Source organism: Pangasianodon hypophthalmus, chromosome 12, assembly GCF_027358585.1.
Source record: "Pangasianodon hypophthalmus isolate fPanHyp1 chromosome 12, fPanHyp1.pri, whole genome shotgun sequence".
NCBI classification, from domain to species: Eukaryota; Metazoa; Chordata; class Actinopteri; order Siluriformes; family Pangasiidae; genus Pangasianodon; species Pangasianodon hypophthalmus.
The window spans coordinates 2,663,105-2,688,907 of record NC_069721.1 but is presented as its reverse complement, the minus strand read 5'-3'; the positions used below and the strand labels follow the sequence as shown (position 1 = coordinate 2,688,907).

The window sequence follows — 25,803 nt, the reverse complement described above, 5'->3', positions numbered from 1 at the left end:
TGTTGGTGATATTACTGACTGTCGTTTTGGGTTTTTCTTCACAGCTCTCACAATGTTTCTGTCATCAGCTGTTGTTGTTGTCCTTGGCCTACCCATTCAGTGTCTGTTGTAGACCAGTGGTTTCTTTCTTTTTCAGGACATTCCAAATTGTTGTATTGGCTATACCCAATGTTTCTACAATGCCTCTGATTGATTTTCCCTCTTTTCCCAGCTTCATCATGGCTTGCTTTTCTCCCGACTGATCTTTCTGATCTTCATGTTGGCTTATCTTTTTACTTCTTTTTTTAACAACAAATGTAGTCTTCACAGGTGAAACTAAAAGGCTAAAACCAAGAGTAGAGGTTCAGAGCTATTTATTGTTTAAACAATCAGTCCAACAGGACACACCTGGGTAACAAGAAACACCCGTCAGTCACATGTTCCAATATTTTTTGTTTGCCTACAAATTGGGTGGTCTGATACAAAATGTGCTATGTTCTATGTTGTTTAACAAATCTATATATAAATACCATGAAATAAAATCTGAAATTCTATACTCACTTCTCTTCTATTCATCTTTTGATCTAAAACCCAAATGGCTTCATTCTACGGCAAAAAAAAAAAAAAATTAATTGGCCTTGCCGTTCCAATAGTTTCCAAGGGGACTGTATATACACTGCTCAAAAAAATAAGGGAACACTTAATCATTACAGTTATAACTCAATTAAACTTCACAGATATCACTCTGTCCAGCTAGGAAGCATAAGTGATTCTGCTTTGGTGCAAATGAAAGTGACAACAGGCGCACTGGAGAGGCAACAGCAAGACAACCCAAAAAAGGGAATGGTTTTGCAGGTGGTGACCATAGACAATAGGTCTCTCCTTATCCTTCCTGACTGATTTGTCTCTAGTTTTGTGTTTTGTTAGGGTCCTTGTCACTACTTGTAGCATGAGGCAGTACCGGCAACCCAATCAGGTTGCACAGGTAGTCCAGCTCCTCCAAGATGGCACATCCATACGTGCCATCACAAGGAGGTTTGGTGTGTCTCCCAGCACAGTTTCAAGAGCATGGAGGAGATACCGGGAGATGGGCCGTTACACGAGGAGAGCTGGACAAGGCAGTAGAAGGGCAACAACCCAGCAGCAGGACCGTTATCTGCTCCTTTGTGCATGGAGGAACAGGAGGAGCACTGCCAGAGCCCTACAAAATGACCTCCAGCAGGCTACTGGTGTGCATGTTTCTGACCAAACCGTCAGAAACAGACTCCATGAGGGTGGAATGAGGGCCCGATGTCCCCTAGTGGGACCTGTGCTCACAGCCCAGCACCATGCAGGTCGATTGGCATTTGCCAGAGAACACCAGAATCAGCAGGTTCGCCATTGGCCCCCTGTTCTCTTCATGGATGAGAGCAGGTTCACACTGAGCATATGTGACAGACATGAAAGAGACTGGAGATGCCGTGGGGAACATTATGCTGCCTGCAGCATCATCCAGCATGACTGGTTTGCGGTGGGTCAGAGATGATCTGGGGAGGAATATCCTTGGAGGGTCGTACAGACCTCCACATGCTAGCCAGTGGTGCCCCTACTGCTGTTAGGTACTGGGATGAAATCCTCAGAGCCATTGTCAGACCTTATGCTGGTGCAGTGGGCCCTGGGTTCCTCCTGGTGCATGACATTGCCAGGCCTCATGTGGCCAGAGTATGTACGCAGTTTCTGGATGATGAAGGCATTGATGCCATTGACTGGCCCTTACATTCCCCAGACCTGAATCCAATTGAGAACCTCTGGAACATTTTATATCAGAGCATCCAAAGCCACCAAGTAGCACCACAGACTGTCCAGGAGCTGACTGATACCATGATCCAGGTCTGGGAAGAGATCCCCCAGGACACCAGCAGCCATCTCATCAGGAGCATGCCCAGACGTTGACGGGAGTGCATACAGGCATGTGAGGGCCATACACTCGACTGACTTGGCTATGAGGTGCCGTGATGAAATTCATGCAAGTTGGATCAGCCTGTAATTTCAATTTTTTTACTTTGATTTTCAGTGTGATTTTGAATCCAGCCCTCAATGTGCTTCCATTGACCATTGTGACATCATTTTGTTCTCAACAAATTACACAACGTATATAAGTAAAGATTTTCAACTTGAATATTTCGTTCATCCAGATCCAATGTGTGATTTAAGTGTTCCCTTAATTTTTTTGAGCAATGAATATACTTTTTACATATATTTGTGGCCCTCCTATCACAAGGATTAGAACTGTTGCCAATTTTGGCACTAAATTTTAGACTACGCCACCCCAGAATTTTGGCTAGGGACCCACAAGTACATCAAGTACCCATTACACAGATTTGTTGTGGCTGAGACAGGTACCAAACAATGATGAAAGGAAACACAATTTATTCAGAACAGCATACAATAAACTGCAGCATTGATCTCTTTAATATACAAACATTAAAACACCTCACTCATATAACATTACACACATGCACACTTTACCACTTCAGAAATGGGGAAATCGTCTTGCCTATCCAATAAACACAGCAACCACACGTGCCACCACAGCACCAAATCACCCGTTGTGAACACTGCAAGCCGACAGCCGCACCACCACCACACACGGAGGACTCTGGCTAATGCTAGCCCCCCAATTCTGAAAAAAAAAGAAAACAAAATATAAGACACAACCACACATACACTTAAATAATATCCCCAATAAAGGAACATTTAGCTTGGGCTGTTGGAGGAAAAGAGCGAATCAAACTGCTCACAAAAATAAACATTTACAAAGAAAAAAAATTCAAAATACACAACCACATACACACACAAAAACACAACCAACTAGTACTGACAAACATGTAGCTATTCGCCTCCGGTACCCCTCCTCAAGTCCCACATTCACCGGATGCCTGAAACCATAAAATTTGAATGAATCACCTCAAGCCGCAACGACAGCTCCAATCGTACAAACAAACCCTTCTTGCTGAAATGAAATAGTCATCCAATTAGCCCCAAACGCATCCACAACCCATGCATGGTTCTGGTAAAAGGCAGAAGGTTGGTCGAAGGGTACAACTCATAAAAAAAGGAAGCAATCCAATCTGTGCCAGAGCTCATAAACAGCCGGTAAATAACTCGTGCTCGTAGTTGCAGCTCATACAGACGAACAGCGTCGCACCGAATCTAGCAGCGCCCCACAAAAAGCCTGCTGCAACACCCCCAACCTCTGTGTCACTACTAAAATAAAACAATAATTAATTTTTTTTTAAAAAGGGAGTTATTACCACTTTGCCCAAACATTAAAGCATAACATATCTGCGACTGGCAACGTGCAAATCGAACTCGTGGAGATCAGCCTTCACTCAATACATCCGTAGTTCTCCTCAGCTACGCTACTAAATAAAACAAGTCTCAATTAACCCCGCATAACAAACATAGACCACATTGTAGCTACCACCAGCAGCTCCTACCTCCTGAATGTGCACCCGGCGCACCAAAATTGACGTCACTTCCAGGACCCAACTAGACGCACTTAGTTAGGTATCAGTCCTATCTCCTTTTATAGCCACGAAGCGTACCCTATATCCGCCACTCATACAAAAAATGGCAGATCACATCGCCACATATTTTTAATACAGTGTCTAAACAGCTTTTTTCCTATCAATTCCATTTTTTAAACATAATCTTTATTTATGCTTATGAACAGGTAAGTTTTTGTTCATATTTAAGTTTATTTTCAGAATTTAATTAGTTTCAGATTATAAATGTGTCGTAAAATAACAAATAAAAAAATCTATAACAATTTGAGGCAACATTTTAAGAGTATTAATAATTAAATGGTAAAACACTATCTTGTTATATCTCTAACACCTTGCAATTTTATTACATTTATTACAAATTATTACAAATGTATCTACGTTGTTCATGAATTACTAAAGATGTTTTTCTGGTGTGTCTCACACAAGTGTTCAAATGCAAGGGAAACTAATTTTTACTAAAAATTAGCCACAGCTTTACCTGTTTAGTTTGTGTGCACACAATGTTGGCCTTCTCTACACTATTCTATAAATTGCAATGCATCAGACACTAAAGGGTTAATTAACTGCTCTGCACTTCAGGAATGAATAACATGAGAGGGGGAAAGGAAGGGTTGAAGGAGAATTCATTTCCCCAAACAAGACTGATAAAGGCTTTCAAGCAGCAGACACTGAGACAAAAGCTCCATCATTATAGTTAGAGAGAAAACTATAAAAACTGCATAAGCGTTACAATTGAACATCCAGGAACACACAAGATGGACAAGAAGAAAGAACCCATGAGTTTTAATGAAGCTGTATACAAGGCGGGCAGTTCAATCTGTCGTTTTCCTCTGACTGAGGTGCGAGGCGTCCTGCTCAGAAATTGGATAGCTCAAAACTGGAGCTCCATTTGTGCTTTCTGTCCAGATCCATCCGATTTGCTCATGTCCACCTACCCTAAAGCAGGTAAAAACACTAATTACAAATTAGGACCATTCGAATTACTTATATTTTATTGTACAATATAAAAAAGTGTTGATTTAAAACCTAATAGAGGAATTAATGATGGATTATATTCAAATTGGTAATGGTCATTGTTTCATGAGATCAAGAAGTATTTAAATTGGTGCAAAGTGCAGTTTTTACATATTTCATTAAAACATGCAGTTTGAAAGAATCTCCAACTGATTGGATTGCTGTTCTGCTTAAGCTCTTTATAGTCAACCAATTAGCCTACTACATAGTATAAACAAGACTTTTAAAAGCTAGTGGTTTAAAATGATTCAGGCCTTAATGAAGGCCTGAATCATTTTAAACCACTAGCTTTTAAAAGTCTTGTTCTGCTTCTAGAAAAGGAGTCATTTGCTAAATTTAGTTTTAGCCCTACTCTAACTCTCCTGATCCGACAGGTCAAGGGTTCAACGCCACCTTAACGGGCCACCTTTAAATGCCACCTTGGAACGAGCTCACTAATCTTTATTGATGATGTAACTCATGATGGTAGCAGCAGAATTAATTCAGAATTTCACAGGAACATTTTGTCTACCAATTTACAGAGAAATGCATCCAAATTAATCAGGAGAAACTTTATCATGCAGCAAGAAAACGATCTAAAACACACTGCCAACACAACAAACGACCTTTTCACAATACAACCGGACCAGGAAGCGCTGCACTGTTTACAACAGAGGAAGTTTCTCAAAGTTCTGGCATCCAGGAAATGCATATTTTAGCATCATTTTGAAAAAGAAACCAAGACCTAAAGCAAAATCAACTTAAAATGTAACGAACGAAGGTTGCATACAGCATTCCTCTTCCTCTGCTGTAAAGAATGCAGTGCTCCCGGGTCCGGTTGTATCGCGAGAACTTCCGCTCTCGGGTCAACGCAACATGCCTACGTTGTGGTTCTCTCGTGAAGCGATCTATGCATCGGAGATCTATGCGGAAGTCAAAATATTTTATACAAGTACCGGCCATTCAAACAGTTCAAAGATTGTGTTTACATGCAGGAGGAATGTTGTTAATTCTGCATTCAGCTTCATCCTCTTCACCATTAATACATTTCTTTATCATGGTTTATTTATTTATTCATTTATTTTACTACATTTTTGTAATTCAGTTATGTTTTCCATTCTGGCGTTCCCAAGTGGCACAACAGAAATGTGTCAGCCCTGTCATCAGGATCTTGCAAGTTCAAATATCAGCAATGCTGCAGCTGTGAGATTACGTGAGTCAAGTAACAGCCTGGCATTTAAATATCCTGCTTCAAAACAGCATTAAAATATGAATCTAACAGTCCCACATTCTGTATCAGTGATGAGAAGGCCACTCTCTACTCACCACAGATTAAACAACTGTCATACCTGAATGTTACTAATACAATGCAGTATGGCAGTCTACACACATTAGATTTCATTCTATGTGACAATCTCTTTTGCCCATTGCCTTAACCCCAAAGAGTGATGGTGGTGAGATAAAACTCCATGTTATCTTTACTTATCCTTATGTATGGAGAAACATCAAGAGAGGCCCAGTTCTCCTCACCTGGCACTGAACATTTAAAATAATTATAAGAGAATTGTGCAATGCTCCTAGAACCACATTATTCTGAATAATGTTTAGCATTATCATTGTAAAGCCTACTGATAACCAGCAGCAAAGTGACAAGTCAGCAACCCCATATATCGTAGATAATAGCATTTACAGTACACACTGTCAGCTACTGGGTTACAGACAAAACCACTACCATTTAAAAAATCGGTGACACTGGGAGATTAGAGTAAGAAGTGTTTGTGCCATGGTCACATCCATTTTTGGAAGACGCTTTATGGTGCACTGATCAATGCTCATGTTTTCTAATAAGAGAGGGAACATAACAGTTAGTACTTCACCATGCATTTCAGAAGGCAGATGGTGAATAGTTTGGTTCTTGTAGTTTATATAAGCTATATAAATGGCTTTTGCTGTGGATCCAGTAGCAACTACTACTACAGAAATGTAATATATATAACCTCTAAACTACCTGAGAATAGTCAACTAGACCTTACAGTGGTCATTTTACTAAGTGTAAGAACAGATCTTATGTAAAATAGTTACAGCCCTTGTTAACTAATCAATTCTTTTGACTATGTAAATGTCCACCGGAGATCCACCACAGGCTATTAAGCTGCTGGAGCAAGATTTGAAGAATCTAGCTAGGTGAATCTGCATCAGGTTTGATTGTCATTAGTGTGTGGCTCAGACTTATTGACAGAGTGACATTTCCAAAGACACACAGTTTGAGGAGTGGGGAGGATTATTGTACCCCATGCAGCTTGCCACTCCAGTGTTTCTTCCAGATATATCAGATGCATCCAACCATTTCCTGCCAATCAGTCTTCTGAAGAAGACTTGGTAGGATCCATTCAGCAGAGCATGTCTTCATCTGAAGGACCTTGTCACTGGTTCCATAGCAGGTCACCCCTGGATCTGGGTTAGGAATGGTTTCCATAGCAGGAATGGAAACCTGCACAACACACTTTTTGGGCACAAACTAACAGTAGTTAAGCAACATGTGTGCCCATAATATGTAAATTTCCTTGCACCAAGCCCAAGCCCTCTGGCACACTTGTGGCACACCTGTAAACATAGTCAAATTTAGAATCCTGCTTTGCTTGCAACCATGTATGTGCCATCCTTTCTGACAGTTCCCACACCATACTATGGAGGTTTGAAGGTAATAGCTGACTGTGTTTAATTTAATTAACCTAGGCTGATAACTTAGGCATCTAGCTTAATTAGGGAAGGACTCCACTCCAGTCAGAGCAATGGGAGCACTAGCCTTACAAGATGACGCATCAGGATATACACACTGGTTTCATTCATTCATTACTTCTACAGAAACATTGTCAGTGCTAGTGCCATTGGTAAATGGGGTGTGTGATACTTCACGGGATAGTTCGGAAATGAGGAGACGGGCTTGGGACAACTCAGCTACAACTCAGGACAACTCGGGGTTGGACCAGGTTCCATGGCACCTGCCAGTCCTCTGCCTGAGCTTGGAGAAGGGCCTGGAAGCACTGCCCCTGCTCCTGCTCATGCAGCTCAAGTAGGGCTTGATGTTGCGTCTGGTGGATGCCAGCATGGGTCTTTTTCTGGCATTTCCGGGTGTCAGCACCAGTGTGACACTTCACAGGGTAGTTCAGAAAGGAGGAGATGGGAGGCAGGCTTGGGATAGCTCAAAAACCATGGGCTCTTTATTATCCACTCTATCACTTTCGCTTTCCAGCGATTTTCTTTCATTTTACGCACATACCCACGCACACACACGGCTCTGTGCTGCACAGCACTCTCTCTTGTGGTTCTCGTATCTCCCCTCTTTATCCCTGCCACCGTTCACTGAAACACAGAACACTCATTAAACAAATCTCTTGCAGATATAACTCCTTACCAATAACTCTTCCCTGCTCCATCCTCCATTCACAAACTGGTGTTCGACCACACCCCCGCTTCCACATACCCCCACAGTTCGACTGAGTCCAGGGAGCCATACAGCCTGCCGCCGACTCCCCCCCCATGCCGAGAGAGTAAATCCATCTGCAAAACAAAGGGGAGAGAGAAGTCAGGAGAAAAGAGTGGTCTGCCAGAGAGTGCAGCTTTTACATGAATAAAACCCTGTTGGCACGGCTCCATCCACTGGACCAGATCTGGCACTCCCTCTGGGGCTCTGGGGCTCCAAACAACCCAAAAGGAAGGGTCACGAATTGGTGTAACCCAAACAGAGTGGAAAAGACCGTGAGACATTGGGGTCAAGAGTATCTGCCAATATGTCAAATCTTTTGTCAAATCCAGTGTTGAATAAAAGCGAGCCGCATCTAGCCACTGTGGGACTCCTTGAGCTTCCACAGGGTGCAGACTGCTTTCCTGTAACATTTGACTGTAGATTTTAAAGCTGCTGTTCTTATTTAGCTACACCGTACCCCGTCCTCAACCGGCAGGGAATCCTTGCTTTGTTCTGTTCAGCCATTAGCCTATCAGTGATTTATAAAACCAAATGAAAGTGAAAACCAAAATATCAGCACTACAGTTTGCATACATGTGTTGTGTTTTGCATATACTGTATATGTGTTGTATACTGTATATCTTATTTCTAAAGGCAATAGGTACTTGCTTAAATCTTATTAAATATGTTACCAGCTATGCTTCTTCAACAGCCGTAGTTGTTCCACTAAGCCTTGTATAACATGTGAAATCAAACCTCGCATTTCACAGCAAAAATATCACCTTACAGTGATCTCATTCCAAACTATTATCCTATGCTAAAGTCAGTCAATATATACACCCAAAATATTACCCGGAACTGGGACTCTCCAGTTCAACAACCCACATTAAGACATCACACAGTCCATGAGTTGTCCAATGAAACTTTTCTGCACCATGAATTTCTCATCTGCAAACTCTTATAACAAATCTGCAGTACAACATTAGCTATATACTCTTACTTAAACAACCTAATCAACTAAGTCAACTCCCCAGGAACTTTGCAATAAAGTTCATCATATGGTTTATTTGCAATACTACACCAGCCGTTGGAGAGAGAGATAACAGAGTGTTAGGCTCATGTCTGCACCTTCTTGGCTGATTGGTCTGAAAACAGGATGTTATATTGGGTACAGTACAAAGCATTTTGGTGTGAAGTATACAGGCTGGGAGATTCAGTGTTGTACCCTCCTCTGTTGTCTCAATCTCAAACAGTGGTGGTAGGTGGGCTCTGGAACTGCCAATCTGCTGTAAAGAAAGCTGATTTCATCTCAGCTTTAGCTTCCCATTACTCTCTTGACTTTTTGGCACTAACTGAGACCTGGATATCTCCACAGAACTCAGCTACACCGGCTGCCTTATCCTCTGCTTATGCTTTTTCGCACACTCCACGAGAAGCTGGCAGGGGTGGTGGTACAGGTTTGCTGTTGTCTCGGGGGTGGTGCTTCACACCACTCTCCCTGTCTCATCTCAACATCTCATCCTTTGAATTCCATGTAGTTACAGTTACCTCTCCAGTCAACCTTCTCATTGTTGTCATCTACCGACCTCCTGGTCCCCTCGGGGCCTTCCTTGAAGAAATGGACATGCTCCTCAGTCTTTTCTCTATTCACACCCCTCTTACTGTCCTTGGAGACTTCAACCTCCCTGCTGACAACCTCCAGTCCTCTTGCCTTCTCCCTCTTCTCCATTCCTTTTCCTTAACTTTCAACAGCTGTCCTCCTACACATAAAGGAGGTAACACCCTTGACCTCGTCTTCAGCCGCCCCTTTCCTACTACAGACATCTATGCTATCCCTCTCCACATCTCTGACCATCTCTTGGTATCCTTCAACATCACCCTCCCTATCCTCCCTAAAACCACCAGCCATCTATACCTCTTTTCCACTCATAAAATCCTCCACTCTATCTCCCCTTCCTCCTTAGCTTCCTGCATCCTATCATCCCTTCCTGTCCCTGACTCCTTTTCCTCCCTACCATTCGAGCTAGCCACTAACACTTTCCTCTCTTCACTTTCCTCATCCTTGGACCTCCTCTGTCCTCTATCCTCTAAACCCAGGAAGATTTCCAGCCCTGCTCCTTGGCTATCAGATGTGTTACGCAGTAATCGGAGAGAATTAAGAACAGCAGAGAGGAAGTGGAAGAAATCGCAACTTGACACAGATCTTGTCTCCTACCGTGCTCTCCTGTCCAAATTTTCACCTGAAGTGACTTCAGCTAAGACTAAAACTAAGATCCTCGCAAGCTCCACAACATCTTTTCTTCACTACTCAACCCTCCGGCTCCTCCTGCTCCATCCTCCCTGACTGCTGAAGGCTTTGCCACTTTTTATGATGAGAAGAGACATTCACTTCTACTCCTACACTACACACTGAGGATTCTCCTTCTCATTCGCTGACACAGTTTTCTAAACTAACAACAGAAGATATCCTGCAAATCATCTTATCCTGCAATCCTACCACCTGCCCACTGGATCCAATCCCTTCCACAATGCTCCAGACCATCTCTCAAGACCTCCTCCCCTTCATCACCACTATCACCCCCCCCAACCCCAAAAATCAACTTTTTTAGTCCACATCAAAAGCCCTCTGCTAGTTTTTCCACATTACTGACACTTATAGCTAGTGCTAATGATATTGTAAAACGAGTGCCACAATGTTCTAATTTAGGCCTTCTAATACTATTTTTTTAAATGATGATGATGATGCAAGTGTACCTACAGGCTCCGTTTTTCCCTTAATGACAATCATGTCCTGTTCCAAACATGCAAACCTTATAATAAAGACATTTTATAAGCTAAATAAATATACTTAAGGTAGGTCTTAACATAAAGATTAAATATTCATTATTATGGATGTAACTAAAACAACATCTAGCTGGTGTTTTGAGTTGGTCCAAACTCTAATATAATGACACGTGTTGATGCTTATTGTGTTCATGTTGGATATTATGGAATGGGTGTCTGAGCTAGCTATGCTACATATTCTATGACTTCCGTTGGGGTGAAATCTATTGGAAATAAAATTTCTTCATCCATAAACCAGGTACCACATGGACCCAAGAAATAGTGGATCTGCTGCAGCATAATGGAGATGCTGAGATTTGTAAGAGAGCTCCAACTGCTGTACGCTTCCCATTTCTCGAGAACCATTATCCTCCTCCAGTTCCGTCAGGTAAAAATACATGGTTGTAAACTTCATATCCTTTGACATATGATTACAGCTTTGCTTGATAAGACTAGTGTAAAAGTCTTCCTTGGAAACACCACAGATACCAGTGCATGCACACACACACACAGGCTTTTTTTCTCCTCTACCTGTTCTCCAGGACTGGACATACTAAAAACAATGGCACCTCCCAGAGTCATCAAGACGCATCTACCCATACAGCTGGTGCCTGAGGGATTCTGGGAAAATAAATGCAAGGTGAGTGTAAATATTGAAGCAGCTCGAGACAAGGTCTGTTTTATTTCATCAAGACAGACAAGGTCTGTTTTATTTCATGGTGGAGGTTAATCTCGGTTTCATCTGGAACCAAGATTAACCTCTACCAAAATGATGGAAAGGCCAAAGTGTGGAGAAAGAAAGAAATGCTCATGATCTAAAACATACAAGCTCATCGTGGAGGTAGTGTCATGGCTTGGGCTGCTTCTGGAATGGGCTCACTAATCTTTATGGATGATGTAACTCATGATGGGAGCAGCAGAATGAATTCAGAAGTCTACAGAAACATTGCCAATTTACAGAGAAAAGCATCCAATCTAATTGGGAGGAACTTCATGCAGCAAGACAATGACCCAAAACACACTGCCAACGCAACAAAGGACTTCATCAATGGAAAAAAGTGGAAGGTTTTAGACTGGCCAAGTCACTCACCAGACCTTAACCCAATTAAGCATGCATTTCACCTCCTGAAGAGGAGACTGAAAGGAGAAACCCCCCAAAACAAACAACTGAAGAAGCTGCAGTACAAGCCTGAGAAAGCATCACAAGAAGAACACAACAGTTTGGTGATATTGGTGAGTCGCTGGCTTGAAGGGATATGCAACCAAATATTAAGTGTCATTTACTTTAATTAGGGGGCCAAGCACCAAAGGTGCATAGGCACCCTATTGTTATTCTACCTTTTTTCTTCTTCTTCTTCTCCTGACTAGTGTGTCTATGGCAGCCCATAGAACCATCTGGTAAAAAGTTATATTTTTTAATTTTAAAAAAATGCATACTGATTGGGAAGGGTCTAAGGAACATTCTGACCAAATTTGGGCCAAGTGCTGCCAACGCCCTAGTGCCACCATCGGGTCAAATTTGGGCCTAATTTGGAAGTAGGTGTATAGTCATAACTTTTGAACTGTGTGTCCAAAATTTAAAAGCCAGACATCCCTGGATTGGGTTGGGATGAGTTCAACATGATGATGTCAATTTCCTCCATTTTGGATTTTGTCAAAAACTGTTTTTTCACTTCTCCTCCTACAAATTTTGTACAATCATCACCAAATTTCGCAGATGGCATCTTCGGAGTAAGCCTCACAAAAGTTATCAAACGAATTTTGAATATTCCAAATGGTTTGTCAGTAATGGGCCAGCGAATCTGACATTGAAGCCAGTAAACAGGATGTGACGACTTTGTGCACTGACATAAAACTTGGTAACTTCAGGACCATGAACTGTGCAACAGATTTTGTGCCAGAGCCACTTACTGGTCAAAAGTTACAATAACGTGCTAAAAATGCTTACAATGAACTGCTATTTTTGCTACTCCTCCTACAAATTTTGTCCAATCTTCACCAAATTTGGCTCACGTCATCTTGAGACCTGTCTGAACAAAATTATCAAAGGAATTTTGATATTCCAAACTGGTGTCCTGTAACGTGCTGGCAAATAATTAAAAAAAAAGGATATGAGGGTGTATCTCAGCATTGCATCAATGTATCATCACAAAACTTGATAAGTATCTTCAGGACCACGCCCTGAATGTACCCAAGAAGTTTTGTGACTGTGCCACCTTGTGGTCAAGAACTGTAACAACTTACTTTTTTTTCCTTATATCATTTGAAGAATTTGTGTTAAATTCACAGTTCTTTTTTTCTACAATTCCCTGGACTATGCTGATGTTCAACATCTGAAATTCAAGTGTACTTCCTGTCAACCATTTTGGATTTTGTAAAAAAAACTGTTTTTTCACTACTCCACCTACAGATTTTTATCCAATGATCACCAAATTTGGCAGACAGCATCTTCAGACCAACCTGGACAATTTTTTTTTCAAAAGAATGTTGATATTCCAAACGGTTTGCCCATAATGTGCCAACAAATCTGATGGCGAAGCCACCAAACATGAAGTGAGGATGTATCTCAGCAATGACCTTGCACACTGACACAAATCTTGGTAGGCATCTTCAGGACCATACCCTGAGGCTATGCAACAAATTTCATGACAGTGCCACTTACTGGTCAAAAGTTACAACATGCCGAAAATGCTTCAATCTAAGCGTCATTTCTGCTACTCCTCCTACAAATTTTGTCCAATCTTCACCAAAATTGACTAACATCATCTTGATACCTGACTAAACAACTGTCTACTGCCATTCTAGCCATTCAGTGTGCTATTATACAGACAACACCTGACTGAAAGTGTTTAATATCAAATAGCATTTCTATTGAGCAATTGTCAATAAAAAACAAACACAATATAAGACAGATATAGGTTTGGTGCTGATACTTGCACAAAGTGGGAAAAAAGGCCCATTGACAAGAAAAAATATAAGTACCTTAGTTGTTTTTAAATTGCAAGGAGGAAAAAAAATTCAGGTCAGAGCAGTAGCAATTATGACCACAGGTCAAAGTAGCAACAGACAACTCCACAGGTGACAGCAGTAGTGGCAGCTGCTGCAGCAATGCCATCCTGCTGCCCATTTGTTCATCTAGACTTTTCCTTCTACAGCCAGAGAATTCCACTACTGTCTGTGGTCAAAACGTACATATCATGAGTGTGAAACTACAAATTACTCTTGAATCCCCCTGCCTAAAGTTATGGCTCTGCTTTCCTATGATTGCTTAGGCAACAATTTTAGCTTTAATTTATTTCCAGTCTATCTGTTCCAATACTTTTGCTCACCAAAAGGGTTCCAAGGGTTCCATGTTCTAAGTTGATTAACACATCTAGATGTAAGTATCAGGAAATGAAAGCTGAAATTCTGATCTCGTCTCATATTCATCTTTTGATCTTAAACCCAAATGTCTTCAGTGTATAGCAAAAACAAAAGAATTGGCCTTGCTGTTCCAATATTTTCAGAGGGGACTGTAAGCCCAATAATATGTTTGGTTGGGTTTGGTAAGAACACAAATGCTAGCCTTAATTTAAAAAAAAAAAAAAAGTAAACCAGACTTGTTCACTGTATGAAATTAGTAGCAAAAAAACATGGTCGGCAAGTTGCAACTTTGGGGATGTTTTTGCAAAGACTAATTTTCTAACTAAGTGTACGTTTCAGTCTTAACAGTTGCAACTGTCAAAAATGGCACAATGCAATACAGCTGATCGGCTTCACTAAGATCTTTAAACTTTCAGCAAAATTAATTGATTCTATTATCAACAATTTCACTCAGGGTGGTACATTTAAGTCCTCCAAACTGGTCTCAGACTTAGAATTCACTTATTACTTGTCACGCCAGCCTAGTAAATCCTACACTCCTTTTATCACAGGTCTCCTTCTCCTGAGTTCTGAGGTACTACTTCCAGGTTACTTCCTGCTAAATAGAGTGCATATGGCCAGCACATGTTATTGCCTTATCACAAAGTCTTGCCAACTTTAGTGTCTGTGTAAATTCTTAGCCATGTATAAATTCCTGTTTTTGACCTTTGCCTTGACTTTTGTTTAGTCTTTGGATCTGCCCTTTGTTTGGATTATTGTGCCTTTGCATGTTTTTGCTATCATCACAACACTGAGTTTTGGATTCTGTTTAGGTTTTGTTGTGGATCATCATGGATCATCAACCACTTCCCAAGTCCTCTTTGTTACATGACCTGTTTTCTTTTATCACTTTCACACGTTTTACTCACAAACTGTCTAATATTATACTGGGACTGGATTATGTATGAACACAAGTTTAAAGTTGAAATGCTGAAGCTCACATGCACATTATGCAGTGTTGTGAGACTTGGTCAACATGAGATTTAAATTCACACTTTGAAATGTTAAAACAAAAGGTAGCAAACACACTAGAATAATAAAAAAAATGTCTAGAAATTAGATGTAGAATTTAGGGACCTTCTGCCCATCTGAGATGGTGACAAAATCAATCACCAACTGAAAGGTACCATGTGCTGTGTGTCAAATTCAGCCTTTCTGGAACATTTTGTAATAGTTAGATGATGAAAGATAATTAAGATTCCAGAAGTTCAGTCACTTGTAATCAGAAGCCCTGGCATTTGTGCCAGAGTCTTCCTCTTCCTGAATACATCTCTTGTTTTTTTTCAGGTTATTTATGTGGCTCGAAATGCTAAAGACAACCTGGTCAGCTATTACCACTTTGATCAAATGAATCTGGTTCATCCAGAACCGGGTTCATGGGAAGAATATCTCCAGAAGTTCATGAAGGGAAAATGTGAGACTTGACAGTAACCCATAGTTAGTACCTTAAAAGTGAAGTTCTTCACTAATATACATGTCCACAGTGGCCTGGGGATCTTGGTACGACCATGTGAAAGGTTACTGGAAAGAAAGAGAGAAGAGGAATATCCTTTACATTTTCTTTGAGGACATGAAAGAGGTACAACATGATTTTCGTCTCCCAACCATTGATATCACATAGAACTTCACAATGTGGCATGATGGCTCATAGTGTGAAACTATGAATGGAAAGCCAGCATACAATGAGTTTATTCCCAAAAAGGAACATTATATCAAATGATACACAATTAAAATATATAGTATTAGCAATAGCAGCAGTAGTGACCATCCTATCATCATCATCATCATCACAGGTGCGTAGCAGATTTATTTCCAGGCCAACATTCATACTCATTATTTATTGTTTTTTTTTTCCAAATTCAGAACCCTCGTCGAGAAATAGTGAGGATCATGCAGTACCTGGACCTGTTGCTATCTGATGATATCATTGACAAGATTGTTGAGTTGACATCCTTTAATATCATGAAGGACAATCCAATGGCCAACTACTCGTCGGTCCCAAAGATCATATTTGACCACTCCATCTCTGCTTTCATGAGAAAAGGTCTGGATATACAATATTACTAATCTTTCTCCTGGTTCTGCCCAAGTCAGTATTGCATTAATGTTTCTTTTCCACAGGGGAGGTTGGAGACTGGACCAACTACTTCACACCAGCTCAGTCCCAGATGTTTGATGCGGACTATGCCAGACAAATGGCTGACGTGGACATTCCCTTTCGCACCAGCATATGAAAGCTGTCTTGAATTAATAATGAATTGCGTATGGATTAATTATGAATTATGAGAAATCTCAGCATGTAAAGTATTACTCTACGAAGGATTAGTTAAAAAAAATTCTGTTATCTCTGAATTTGTGCATGGTTACAGCATGGAGAATTTAATAATGAGTCAGATTTAATAATGTATCATAAATAAAGGCCATTTTATTATTGAAAGGACAGTCAAACTGTTTGAATAACACTGAATCTTTGGTCATGTATTGCGATAAACATTATTTTGTCTATCTGTATAGACATAATGTATCCACATGGGAACACATGTGCTCTATATATATATATCAATTCAAAAGCTTTATTGTCTATCCTAAATAGGGTAGAAAATTGTCTTTAGACAAAAGGCTCAACACACAAACAAATTATACAAATACAAATTAACAAATACATAAAAAATTCATTTTAAGATCCTATTTAAAATACCAATCGCAGTTGGGATAAAGATCTTCTTATACTTGGCCCTTTTCACTAAAGGCACTTTATACCGTCTACCAAAGGGAAGTAACTGGAAAGAACTATACAGGGGATGAGAAGAGTCTCCCACAATAACAGAGGCCTTCCTTTTTAATGCCACAGTAAAGAGATCAGTGAGAGGTGATTGTCTCTCACCAATTATTTTACTCGCCACATTTATAATCCTTAAAAGTTTGTTTTTGCTTTTAACAGAAAGAGAGTTTGATTGATATTTAATTCACATTAATCACAATTAAATGTGCAACAAATATACCTGTTGATTTTTAACTGCACTTCATGATCTGGTAAGTCTCAGGAATCAAACTTCACCAACTGCTTTTCCTGTCCACACAACATCAAGTACTCTGTTTACTCACATGTAGAAGCCACTGTCAAGAAGCATAGGTTCAGAGACCTTCTTGTAAATTGGAGTGAAGAAGGTAGTAACAACAGACAGGCTGATGAAGAGACTTTTGGGAATCTTCTCTTGGGAATGTTTACTTAACAGCATTCAGGGTAAGAACATAAAGGTTGTTGACATAATACATTAAATTTTAACAGTAAAACATTTTTCTTTGCAATAATACTGTATAGCTTGAGTTTTGTATTACTAAAATTTGTATTAGCACATACAAAAATGGCATGAGCTGTGCTTCCTACGTCGATGCTTGTATTAATTTTTAGTGGATGAGGAATCACTTACCATTGACTTTTTCGAAATACCAATTAAAATCCATTTCTTTTTTTCTTTCTTTTTTTTTCCTCAGCAGCCTCAGTTTTTATGTGGAAAAAAACATTCTACTTTCCTCTTCAGACTGGATTAGTTTCACATATAAAGTTGGGGTAATGTACTTATCTCTGGCATTTTAGTCTCAGCCAAACCTCAGGTAATGTATCCTGTCCAAACTGACATGCTGATAAAGTCCTGTGGGAAAAAATGTTTAATGCTTTTGCTTCAGTAGAAAAACCCTCCAAGTACTGCCTTTTTTCGGTTGGCCAAATTTAAAATGCAGAGCAATAAATTATAGATAACATTTAATAGGATGTCGAACATGCAAAGCTTTAGGGAATTTTTAGGGAAGTTATTGAGTTCCTAGCAGAGTATACAGTATCTCCAGAGATTTATCCCACAGAAAGAAGTGCAATTTGCGGATTTGATCATATATATAAATATATATGCATATATATGTGTGTACATGTATATATGGTCCAGAAGTATTTGGACAGTGACAGAGTTTTTGTGATTTTGCCTTTATACACCACCACAATGGATTTGAAATAAAACAATCAAGATGTGATTGAAGTGTAGACTTTCAGCTTTATTTTAAGAGGTTCCGCAAAAATATGGCATTTACCATTTAGGAATTACAGCCATTTTAAGCAAAGTACTTCCATCTTCAGGGGCTCAAAGGTATTTGGAAAACTGACTGATAAGAAGTTAATTGACCAGTTGTGGTCCATTCCCTCGTTACTTCAAGACAAATGAAGCAGATAAAAGGTTTGGAGTTGATATCAGGTATTGAGTTGGTATTTGGCAGCTGTTTGACTGGAGCTACCAATATGAAGTCCAAGGAGATCTCAATGCAAGTGAAGGAGGCCATCATTAGGCTGAAGAAACAACATAAATCTATAAGAGGGATAGCAAAAACCTTAGGTGTGGCCAAATCAACAGTTGGGTACATTCTTAAAAAGAAAGAAAGCACTGGTGAGCTCAACAACTTCGAAAGGCCTGGAAGACCAGGGAAGACAACTAAAGTCAATGATCACAGAATCCTTTCCTTGGTGAAGAAAAACCCTTTCACAACATCAAACGAAGTCGAGAATACTCTGGAGAAGGTAGTAAGAGACACCTTCATGAATGTAAATACAGAGGTTTTACAGATTAGACTTTGCCAGAAAACATCTAAAAAAAACCTCCCATGTTCTGGAATAAGATTCTTTTGACTGATGAAACCAAGATTAACTTGTACCAGAATGATGGGAAGAGAAAAGTATGGTGAAAGAACAGCTCATGGTCCAAAGTATACCACATCATGTGTCAAATGGCAATGGAACGGGCATGGGCATGTATGGCTGCCAATGGATCGGGCTCACTGGTGTTTATTGATGATGTGACTGCTGACAGAAGTAGCAAGATGAATTCTGAGGTGTATAGGGCTGTACTCTCTGCTCACATTCAGCCAAATGCTACAAAAATGATAGGACGCTGCTTCACAGAGCAGGTGGATAATGACCCTAAACATACTGCGCACGCAACTCAAGACTTTTTGAAGGCAAAGAAATGGAATATTATTCAATGGCCAAGTCAGCCGTCTGATCTCAACCCAATAGAGCATGCTTTTCACTTACTGAAGACAAGACTGAAGGCAGAAAGACCCACAAACAAGCAGCAACTGAAGGTGGCTGCAGTGAAGGCCTGGCAAAGCATCTCCAGGGAGGAAACTCAGAATTTGAGTTTTTAGAACATGGGCTCCAGACTTCAGGCAGCCATTGACTGCAAAGGATTTTCATCCAAGTATTAAAATTATGGTTACCACCCAATTTGTAGGTGAGCAAAAATATTGGAACATGTGACAGACACGTGGTTCTTGTTACCCTGGTGTGTCCTGTTAGTTTGATTGTTTAAACAATAAATAGCTCTCAACATCTACTCTTGGTTTTAGCCCTCAGTTTCACATGTGAAGACTGCATTTGTTGTTAAAAAGGATAAGCCAACATGAAGATCAGAAAGCTGTGTATGGGAGAAATGCAAGCCATTTTGAAGCCAATACAACAATTTGGAGTGTCCTGAAAAAGAAAGAAACCACTGGTGTACTGAGTAACATTGATTGGGTCAGCCAAGGATGTCAGAAACATTGTGAGAGCTGTGAAGAAAAACCCCAAAACAACATTTACATTTACATTTATGGCATTTGAAAGATGCCCTTATCCAAAGCAATTTACAGAAGTGCTTTGAAGTCTGATACTGGTTCACTAGGTCACAGACTAAGAATATCATCAGTCTAAAAACTCTGTTGGGGAGGTAATATATTAAAAAGCACACAGACAACACAAAGTGTTTTTTAAGTGCTAATTTAAGTACTTTAGGAATAGGCGGGTCTTTAGACGTCTTAGGTCTTAAGACTGCCAGTGACTCAGCTGTTCGGACATCTAGGGGAAGTTCATTCCACCACCTAGGTGTCAGAACAGAGAAGAGTCTTGAGGCATGCCTTCTTTGTATGCTGGGAGATGGTTGGACCAGTTCATCAGTGCTAGAGGATCAGAGGGAGCAGTCGTGGCCTAATGGATAGAGAGTCGGACTTGCAACCCGAAGGTGAACCTGAAGGTTGTGGGTTCGAGTCTCAGGTCCGGCAGGGATTGTAGGTTGGGGGAGTGAATGACCAGCGCTCTCTCCCACCCTCAATACCACGACTCGAGGTGAGACCCTTGAGCAAGGCACCGAACCCCCAACTGCTCCCCGGGCGCCGCAGCAAAAAAAAGGCTGCCCACTGCTCCGGGTGTGTGTTCACAGTGTGTGTGTGTTCACTTGGATGGGTTAAATTCAGGGCACAAATTCCTAGTATGGGTCACCATACTTGGCCACAAGTCACTTCACTTCACTTCAGAGGCAGATCTGCCAGGAGCAAGTTGCAGTAGTCCAGTGTCAAAATGACAAGGGGCTGAACAAGCACCTGTGTGGCCTGTGTGGATAGAAATGGATGAATCCTTCTGATGTTATAAAGAGAGCATGTCAGATTAGCAATGTGAGATGAAAAGGTCTGTTGATTGTCCATAGTAACCCCAAGGCTGCGTGCAGTAACTGAAGGTGAGATCAGAGAGTTGGGGATGAATCTCCTGGGATGAACAGCAGTTCAGTTTTGCTGGGATTAAGTTTCAGCCGATGAGCCTTCATCCATGATGAGGTGTCTGCCAGACATGCTGAGATCTGAGTGGAAACATGAGTGTCTGAGGGAGGGAAGGAGAGGATGAGTTGAGTGTCATCTGCATAGCAGTGGGATGAAAACCCATGTGAGGATATGACCGCACCAAGAGATTGAGTATAGAAGGAGAACAGAAGAGGACCGAGTACTGAGCCTTGTGGGACATCAGTGGAGAGCCTGCAGGGAGCAGATGTGGAGCCCCTCCATGTCACTTGATATGACTTAACTTCCAGGTAGGAAGCAAACAACTGCAATGCTGCACCACGAATTCCAAGACTCATGAGGTTGGACAAGAGAGTCTTGTGGTTCACTGTGTCAAACGCTGCTGAAATGTCGGATGAGGATGAGGACTGATGACAGTTTGGCTGATCTAGCAGCATGTAGCTTCTCAGTGACAGCCAAAAGGGCAGATTCTGTGGGATGTGCCGCTTTGAAGCCAGACTTGTTAGGATCTTGGAGGTTGTTCTGTGAGAGATAGAGAGACAGTTGATTGTAGGCAGTTCATTCGAGGATTTTAGAAAGAAAAGAGAGAAGTGATACTGGTTGGTAGTTGCTGATGTCAGAGGGATCCAGAGTGGGTTTCTTCAGGATGGGAATAACTCTTGCTCTCTTGAATGAGGTTGGTACATGACCAGATGTTATGGAGCCATTGATGATAATGGTGATGAAGGGGAGGAGTTCTTGTGAGATGGTCTGAGCATTGTGAAAGGGATTGGATCCAATGGGCAGGTAGTGGGATTGCAGGACAAGATGACTTGCAGGATCTCTTCTGTTGCTAGTTTAGAAAAATATGCCAGCGAAATAGAAGGGGAATCCTGAGTGTATAGTGTAGGAGTTGGGATAGAAGTGAAGTTTAAATCTTCCCATCATAAAAGGTGGCAAAGTCTTCAGCAGCAAGGGAGGTTGGAGCAGGAGGAGCTGGTGGGTTGAGTAGTGAAGAAAAGATGTTGTGGACCTTGCGAGGATCTTGTGCAGAAGTTTCCAACAGCAATCAGTGACATCATCAACAACCTCCACAGGGCAGGGGTGAGGGTATCACAATCCACCGTTCAAAGAAGACTTTGAGAGCATTAATATAGAGGCCACAAGATGCAAACCCACTCATCAGCAGTAAGAATCAGAAGGCCAAATTGGAATTCACAAAGAAATACAGAGATGAGCCACAAAAGTTCTGGAACCAAGATTAACCTCTACCAAAGTGATGGAATAGCCAAAGTATGGAGAAAGGAAGGATCTGCTCATGATCTAAAAGCTCATCTGTGAAACATGGTGGAGGTAGTGTCATGGCTTGGGCTTGCATGGTTATTGCACAGTTATTGCAAGCAAGGGATATGCAACCAAATCCATCCATTCGTCCATTTACTGTATGGCGAGCCTGGAGCCTATCCCAGGCGACTCGGGGCACAAGGCAGGGTCCAGTCTGGAAGGGGTGCCAACCCATGGCAGAGCACAATCGCACACACACTCAGACACTCATTCACACACTATGGACAATTTAGAGATGCCAGTCGGCCTATAACCCATGTCTTTGGACTGGGGGAAGGAAACAGGACTACCATAAAACCCCTGAAGTACAGGGAAAACATGCAAATCCAAGTCATATATCTGAGCCTCAGATTCCTGTTCTTGGCTGACAATAGTGGAACCCAATGTGGTCTTCTGCTGTTGTAGCCCATCCACCTCAAGGTATAATGTTTTGTGCTTGTTGAGATGCTTTTCTGTTCACCACGGTTGTAAAGAGTGATTATTTGAAATACTATATCCTTCCTGGCACCTCAAACCAATCTTGTCATTTTCCTCAGTCCTTTCTTATCAACAAGGTTTTTTCACAGAACTGTTGCTCACTCAATGCTTTTTGTTTTTCGCACCATTCTGTGTAAACTGTAGAGACTGTTGTGTGTAAAAATCCCAAGAGATCAGCAGTTCATGAAATACTCAAACCAGCCCGTCTGGTACCAACAACCATGACATGGTTAAAGTCACAGAGATCACACTTTTTCTTCATTCTGATGTTTGATATGAATATTAACTGAAGCTCTTGACCTGTGTCTGCATGATTTTTTTGCATTGCGCTGCTGCCACATGATTGGCTGATTATATAACTGTATGAATTTGCAGGTGTACAGGTGTTCAAGTGGACAATGAGTGTATGCCTAGGAAGAGGACAAAAAGATAAATGTTAGCATTTAGAAAAAAAATACTTATCACCACATGGACAAGACACAAAATTCAATATTGTAAGGGAAATATTACAATATTCAGGCAGCTGACAACAATCTGGTAACTTGACTGATTAAGGAACAAGAGCAAAACAAAACAAGCCAGCAGATGTTCACACATGAATATCTGAGTTAATAGAGTACTTAGTATTGCATTTGCTTAATGCAAAGTTTTAAAAAATCTGTCTTGTCATCCATTATTTTGGCTAATATTACGTCCAAAACAAGCTCTTGATAACTGGAAGAGGGTCGTCTGTTGGGCACATTTCAGTGAAAATGGACCAGTTTTCCAATGCTTATTAAGGATCTGTAAATATGCTACTGGCATACTGTAGTGGCCAAAAGTACAAAAATTTTAGAAAATAATTCCTGTGGGATCGCATCCTAATTTGCAAATAACCCAAAGACAGGTTGTCTTCTTGAAAGAGTTGAAAGGCTGATGCCAAGAATATTTGCAATGGAAACCCATGCCATGCCAGCTTCTCTTCATTGGGAAAGTTGTTCTGCGGTTATAAGATACCATGCAGTATTTAGGAGAAGAGGCTGGAGATGGGTTTAGAACCTCATCACCTTATAGATTCTAAGCATCAAATCCAGGGTATTACACATTGTTTACTGGCCTACTTGTTTTTTAGATATTGAGGTCTGGATGAAACTCAAGCAATTCAAGTGACCAGTCAAAGAGGCTAACATCTATACAATCATAATAGTTAATATAATAACTCTGCTTATCATTTTCACCACTGTAACTAAATAAAAAATTCTCTGATGCCATGAAAGAATTATGAGAGAATTATGTCTTCAGATTCACCCCCCTGGCTATGGTAGATGGATCCCTGGGGGTCCCCATAACCCACTTTGAGAACCACTTTGCTTAATACAAACATACCTTGATTGTCCTCTGGTCTGAATGACTGGTAGCGAATCTGAAGGTATAATTCCCTCATGGCATCATGCAGGTCCCCAACTGTGCCAATCAGTCCACCATCACCTTTAAAGAATATGAAAACTGATTCTAGGCTAATTTTTTTGTCTTTTCAAGGTAGACTATTACACTTACTACCATTATACTAAGTGCAAGACCTGAGCATTTACACTGTCTCAAATAATTATTAATAGATGGAAGTGTTCCGCAAGACAATGACTGGACTCCAAGTCATTAAAGTTTCTGCCTTGAAAAGCTGTTTTTGTGGCTACTAAACATGTGTGGAGTTCTTCAAGATAACGTCTAAGTGCATGGCACATTGTGTAGCTGTGTACAGTGAATGTGTCAAGAGTTCACAAGATCACTCTATTGACTTCTGTTTAGAGCTATATCTTCAGCTTGAGATGCTACTATCCTACAAAAATACATTTACTCAAGGACATGGGGTAAGCAGGGGTGAGGTCAGACCTGTTACAATGTCATGGCCAGGTCAGACACAATGACTACGTTTACATGCACATCAAATTCCGCTTAAGGTGTATATTTGGGCTGCAGTCAGATTCCGAATACGATGTTTACATGCGTACAGGCATCGGAATATTCCTGTTTACATGGTTGTTGTAAGATTGCCTGAGTTTCCGTTCCTAAATACCTAGCCTACAGCTACGCATCTGATAACACCCTCAATTCCTTGTGGGCTGAGCATGCACATATACTGTATCTCCTTTCAGTGGATTTTCTGAATAAGGTGTTTACATGCAACACATTTCCGAATAAAAAACAGGCATATTACAGGGGTGGGAATCGGAATTTGGGGAATCAGAATATTGCCTTAATCTGAATCGGGCAGTCGGATTGCGGTGTTTCCATGACTCAATACTAATTAGAATATTGCTAAATTCCGATTAATATTGGAATATTGATGTGCATGTAAATGTAGCCAATGACTTTATTGAGGTAGCAATCTAAAATGGGGTAAAATAATAATCCACATCTGTTACAACCCCAATTAGTCTAGGGGTACATGGGGAATAACACTTATTGGATTATTAAAATATGAGTGGTGTGCGGGTAATCACGGACCAGTGACCAGAAGTGCAAAAACAATCCACGTGATTTATTTATCAATATACAAGTGAAGTGTGTAGTGTTGGGTGAGAGTGGTTATATTTACAACTATTTACAGTAATACAGAGAAGGACACAAAAGGGGAAAAAGGGACGCGAGCGGCACCAAAGCAAAGAAATGAACAAAACAAAACCAATCTACCTATTTAGCCCTCTAACCTAACTACAAACAAAGATAGAAAGTAAATCTTCAGCGTCCAGGACGCTCTAACTACCTATACTAACTAGCCAAACCAAAAGTACAGAGGGTGGTGCTCGCTCCTAACCTAGTGTGTCTAATACAAACGGACCTCCTGCGTGCTGCACCATGTATGTCACGTGACGTACTTACCTGTCCCCTTTTCCCCAACACAAACAGAGTCACAACTAGGGTAACAAACAACAAATTTACCATACAAACACGTGACTATCACAAAGCGGGGAAACATGGAACAAATGACATACAAGGACAAACACAGTAAGGCAGCGTAACTCAACACAGAACAAACAGAGACACAACAGCATTTTAGTTTAACGTAACCAGGACAACAACAACTTCTTCTGAATGAATGGCAGCGGGTTTTAAATAGGCGGGGTCAGAGGCTGATTGGATGTCACGGTCGATGACATCAGCGGGGTTAATTGAGACAGACAGGAACGTTATCCAATGGGGCGACCGCTGCAGAGAGAGAGA

General features: G+C 40.9%; 1 protein-coding gene across 1 annotated transcript; it reads left to right on the top strand.

Moving 5' to 3' along the window:
• Positions 1-4,127: 4,127 nt before the first annotated feature.
• LOC113547498 (sulfotransferase 1C1-like) lies at positions 4,128-16,768 on the top strand. Its single transcript, XM_026947866.3, has 7 exons — positions 4,128-4,472; positions 11,069-11,197; positions 11,352-11,449; positions 15,499-15,625; positions 15,696-15,790; positions 16,075-16,255; positions 16,333-16,768. Exons 1-7 carry the CDS (start codon positions 4,283-4,285, stop codon positions 16,443-16,445), a joined length of 933 nt encoding a protein of 310 aa, XP_026803667.3. The 5' UTR covers positions 4,128-4,282; the 3' UTR covers positions 16,446-16,768.
• Positions 16,769-25,803: the final 9,035 nt, after the last annotated feature.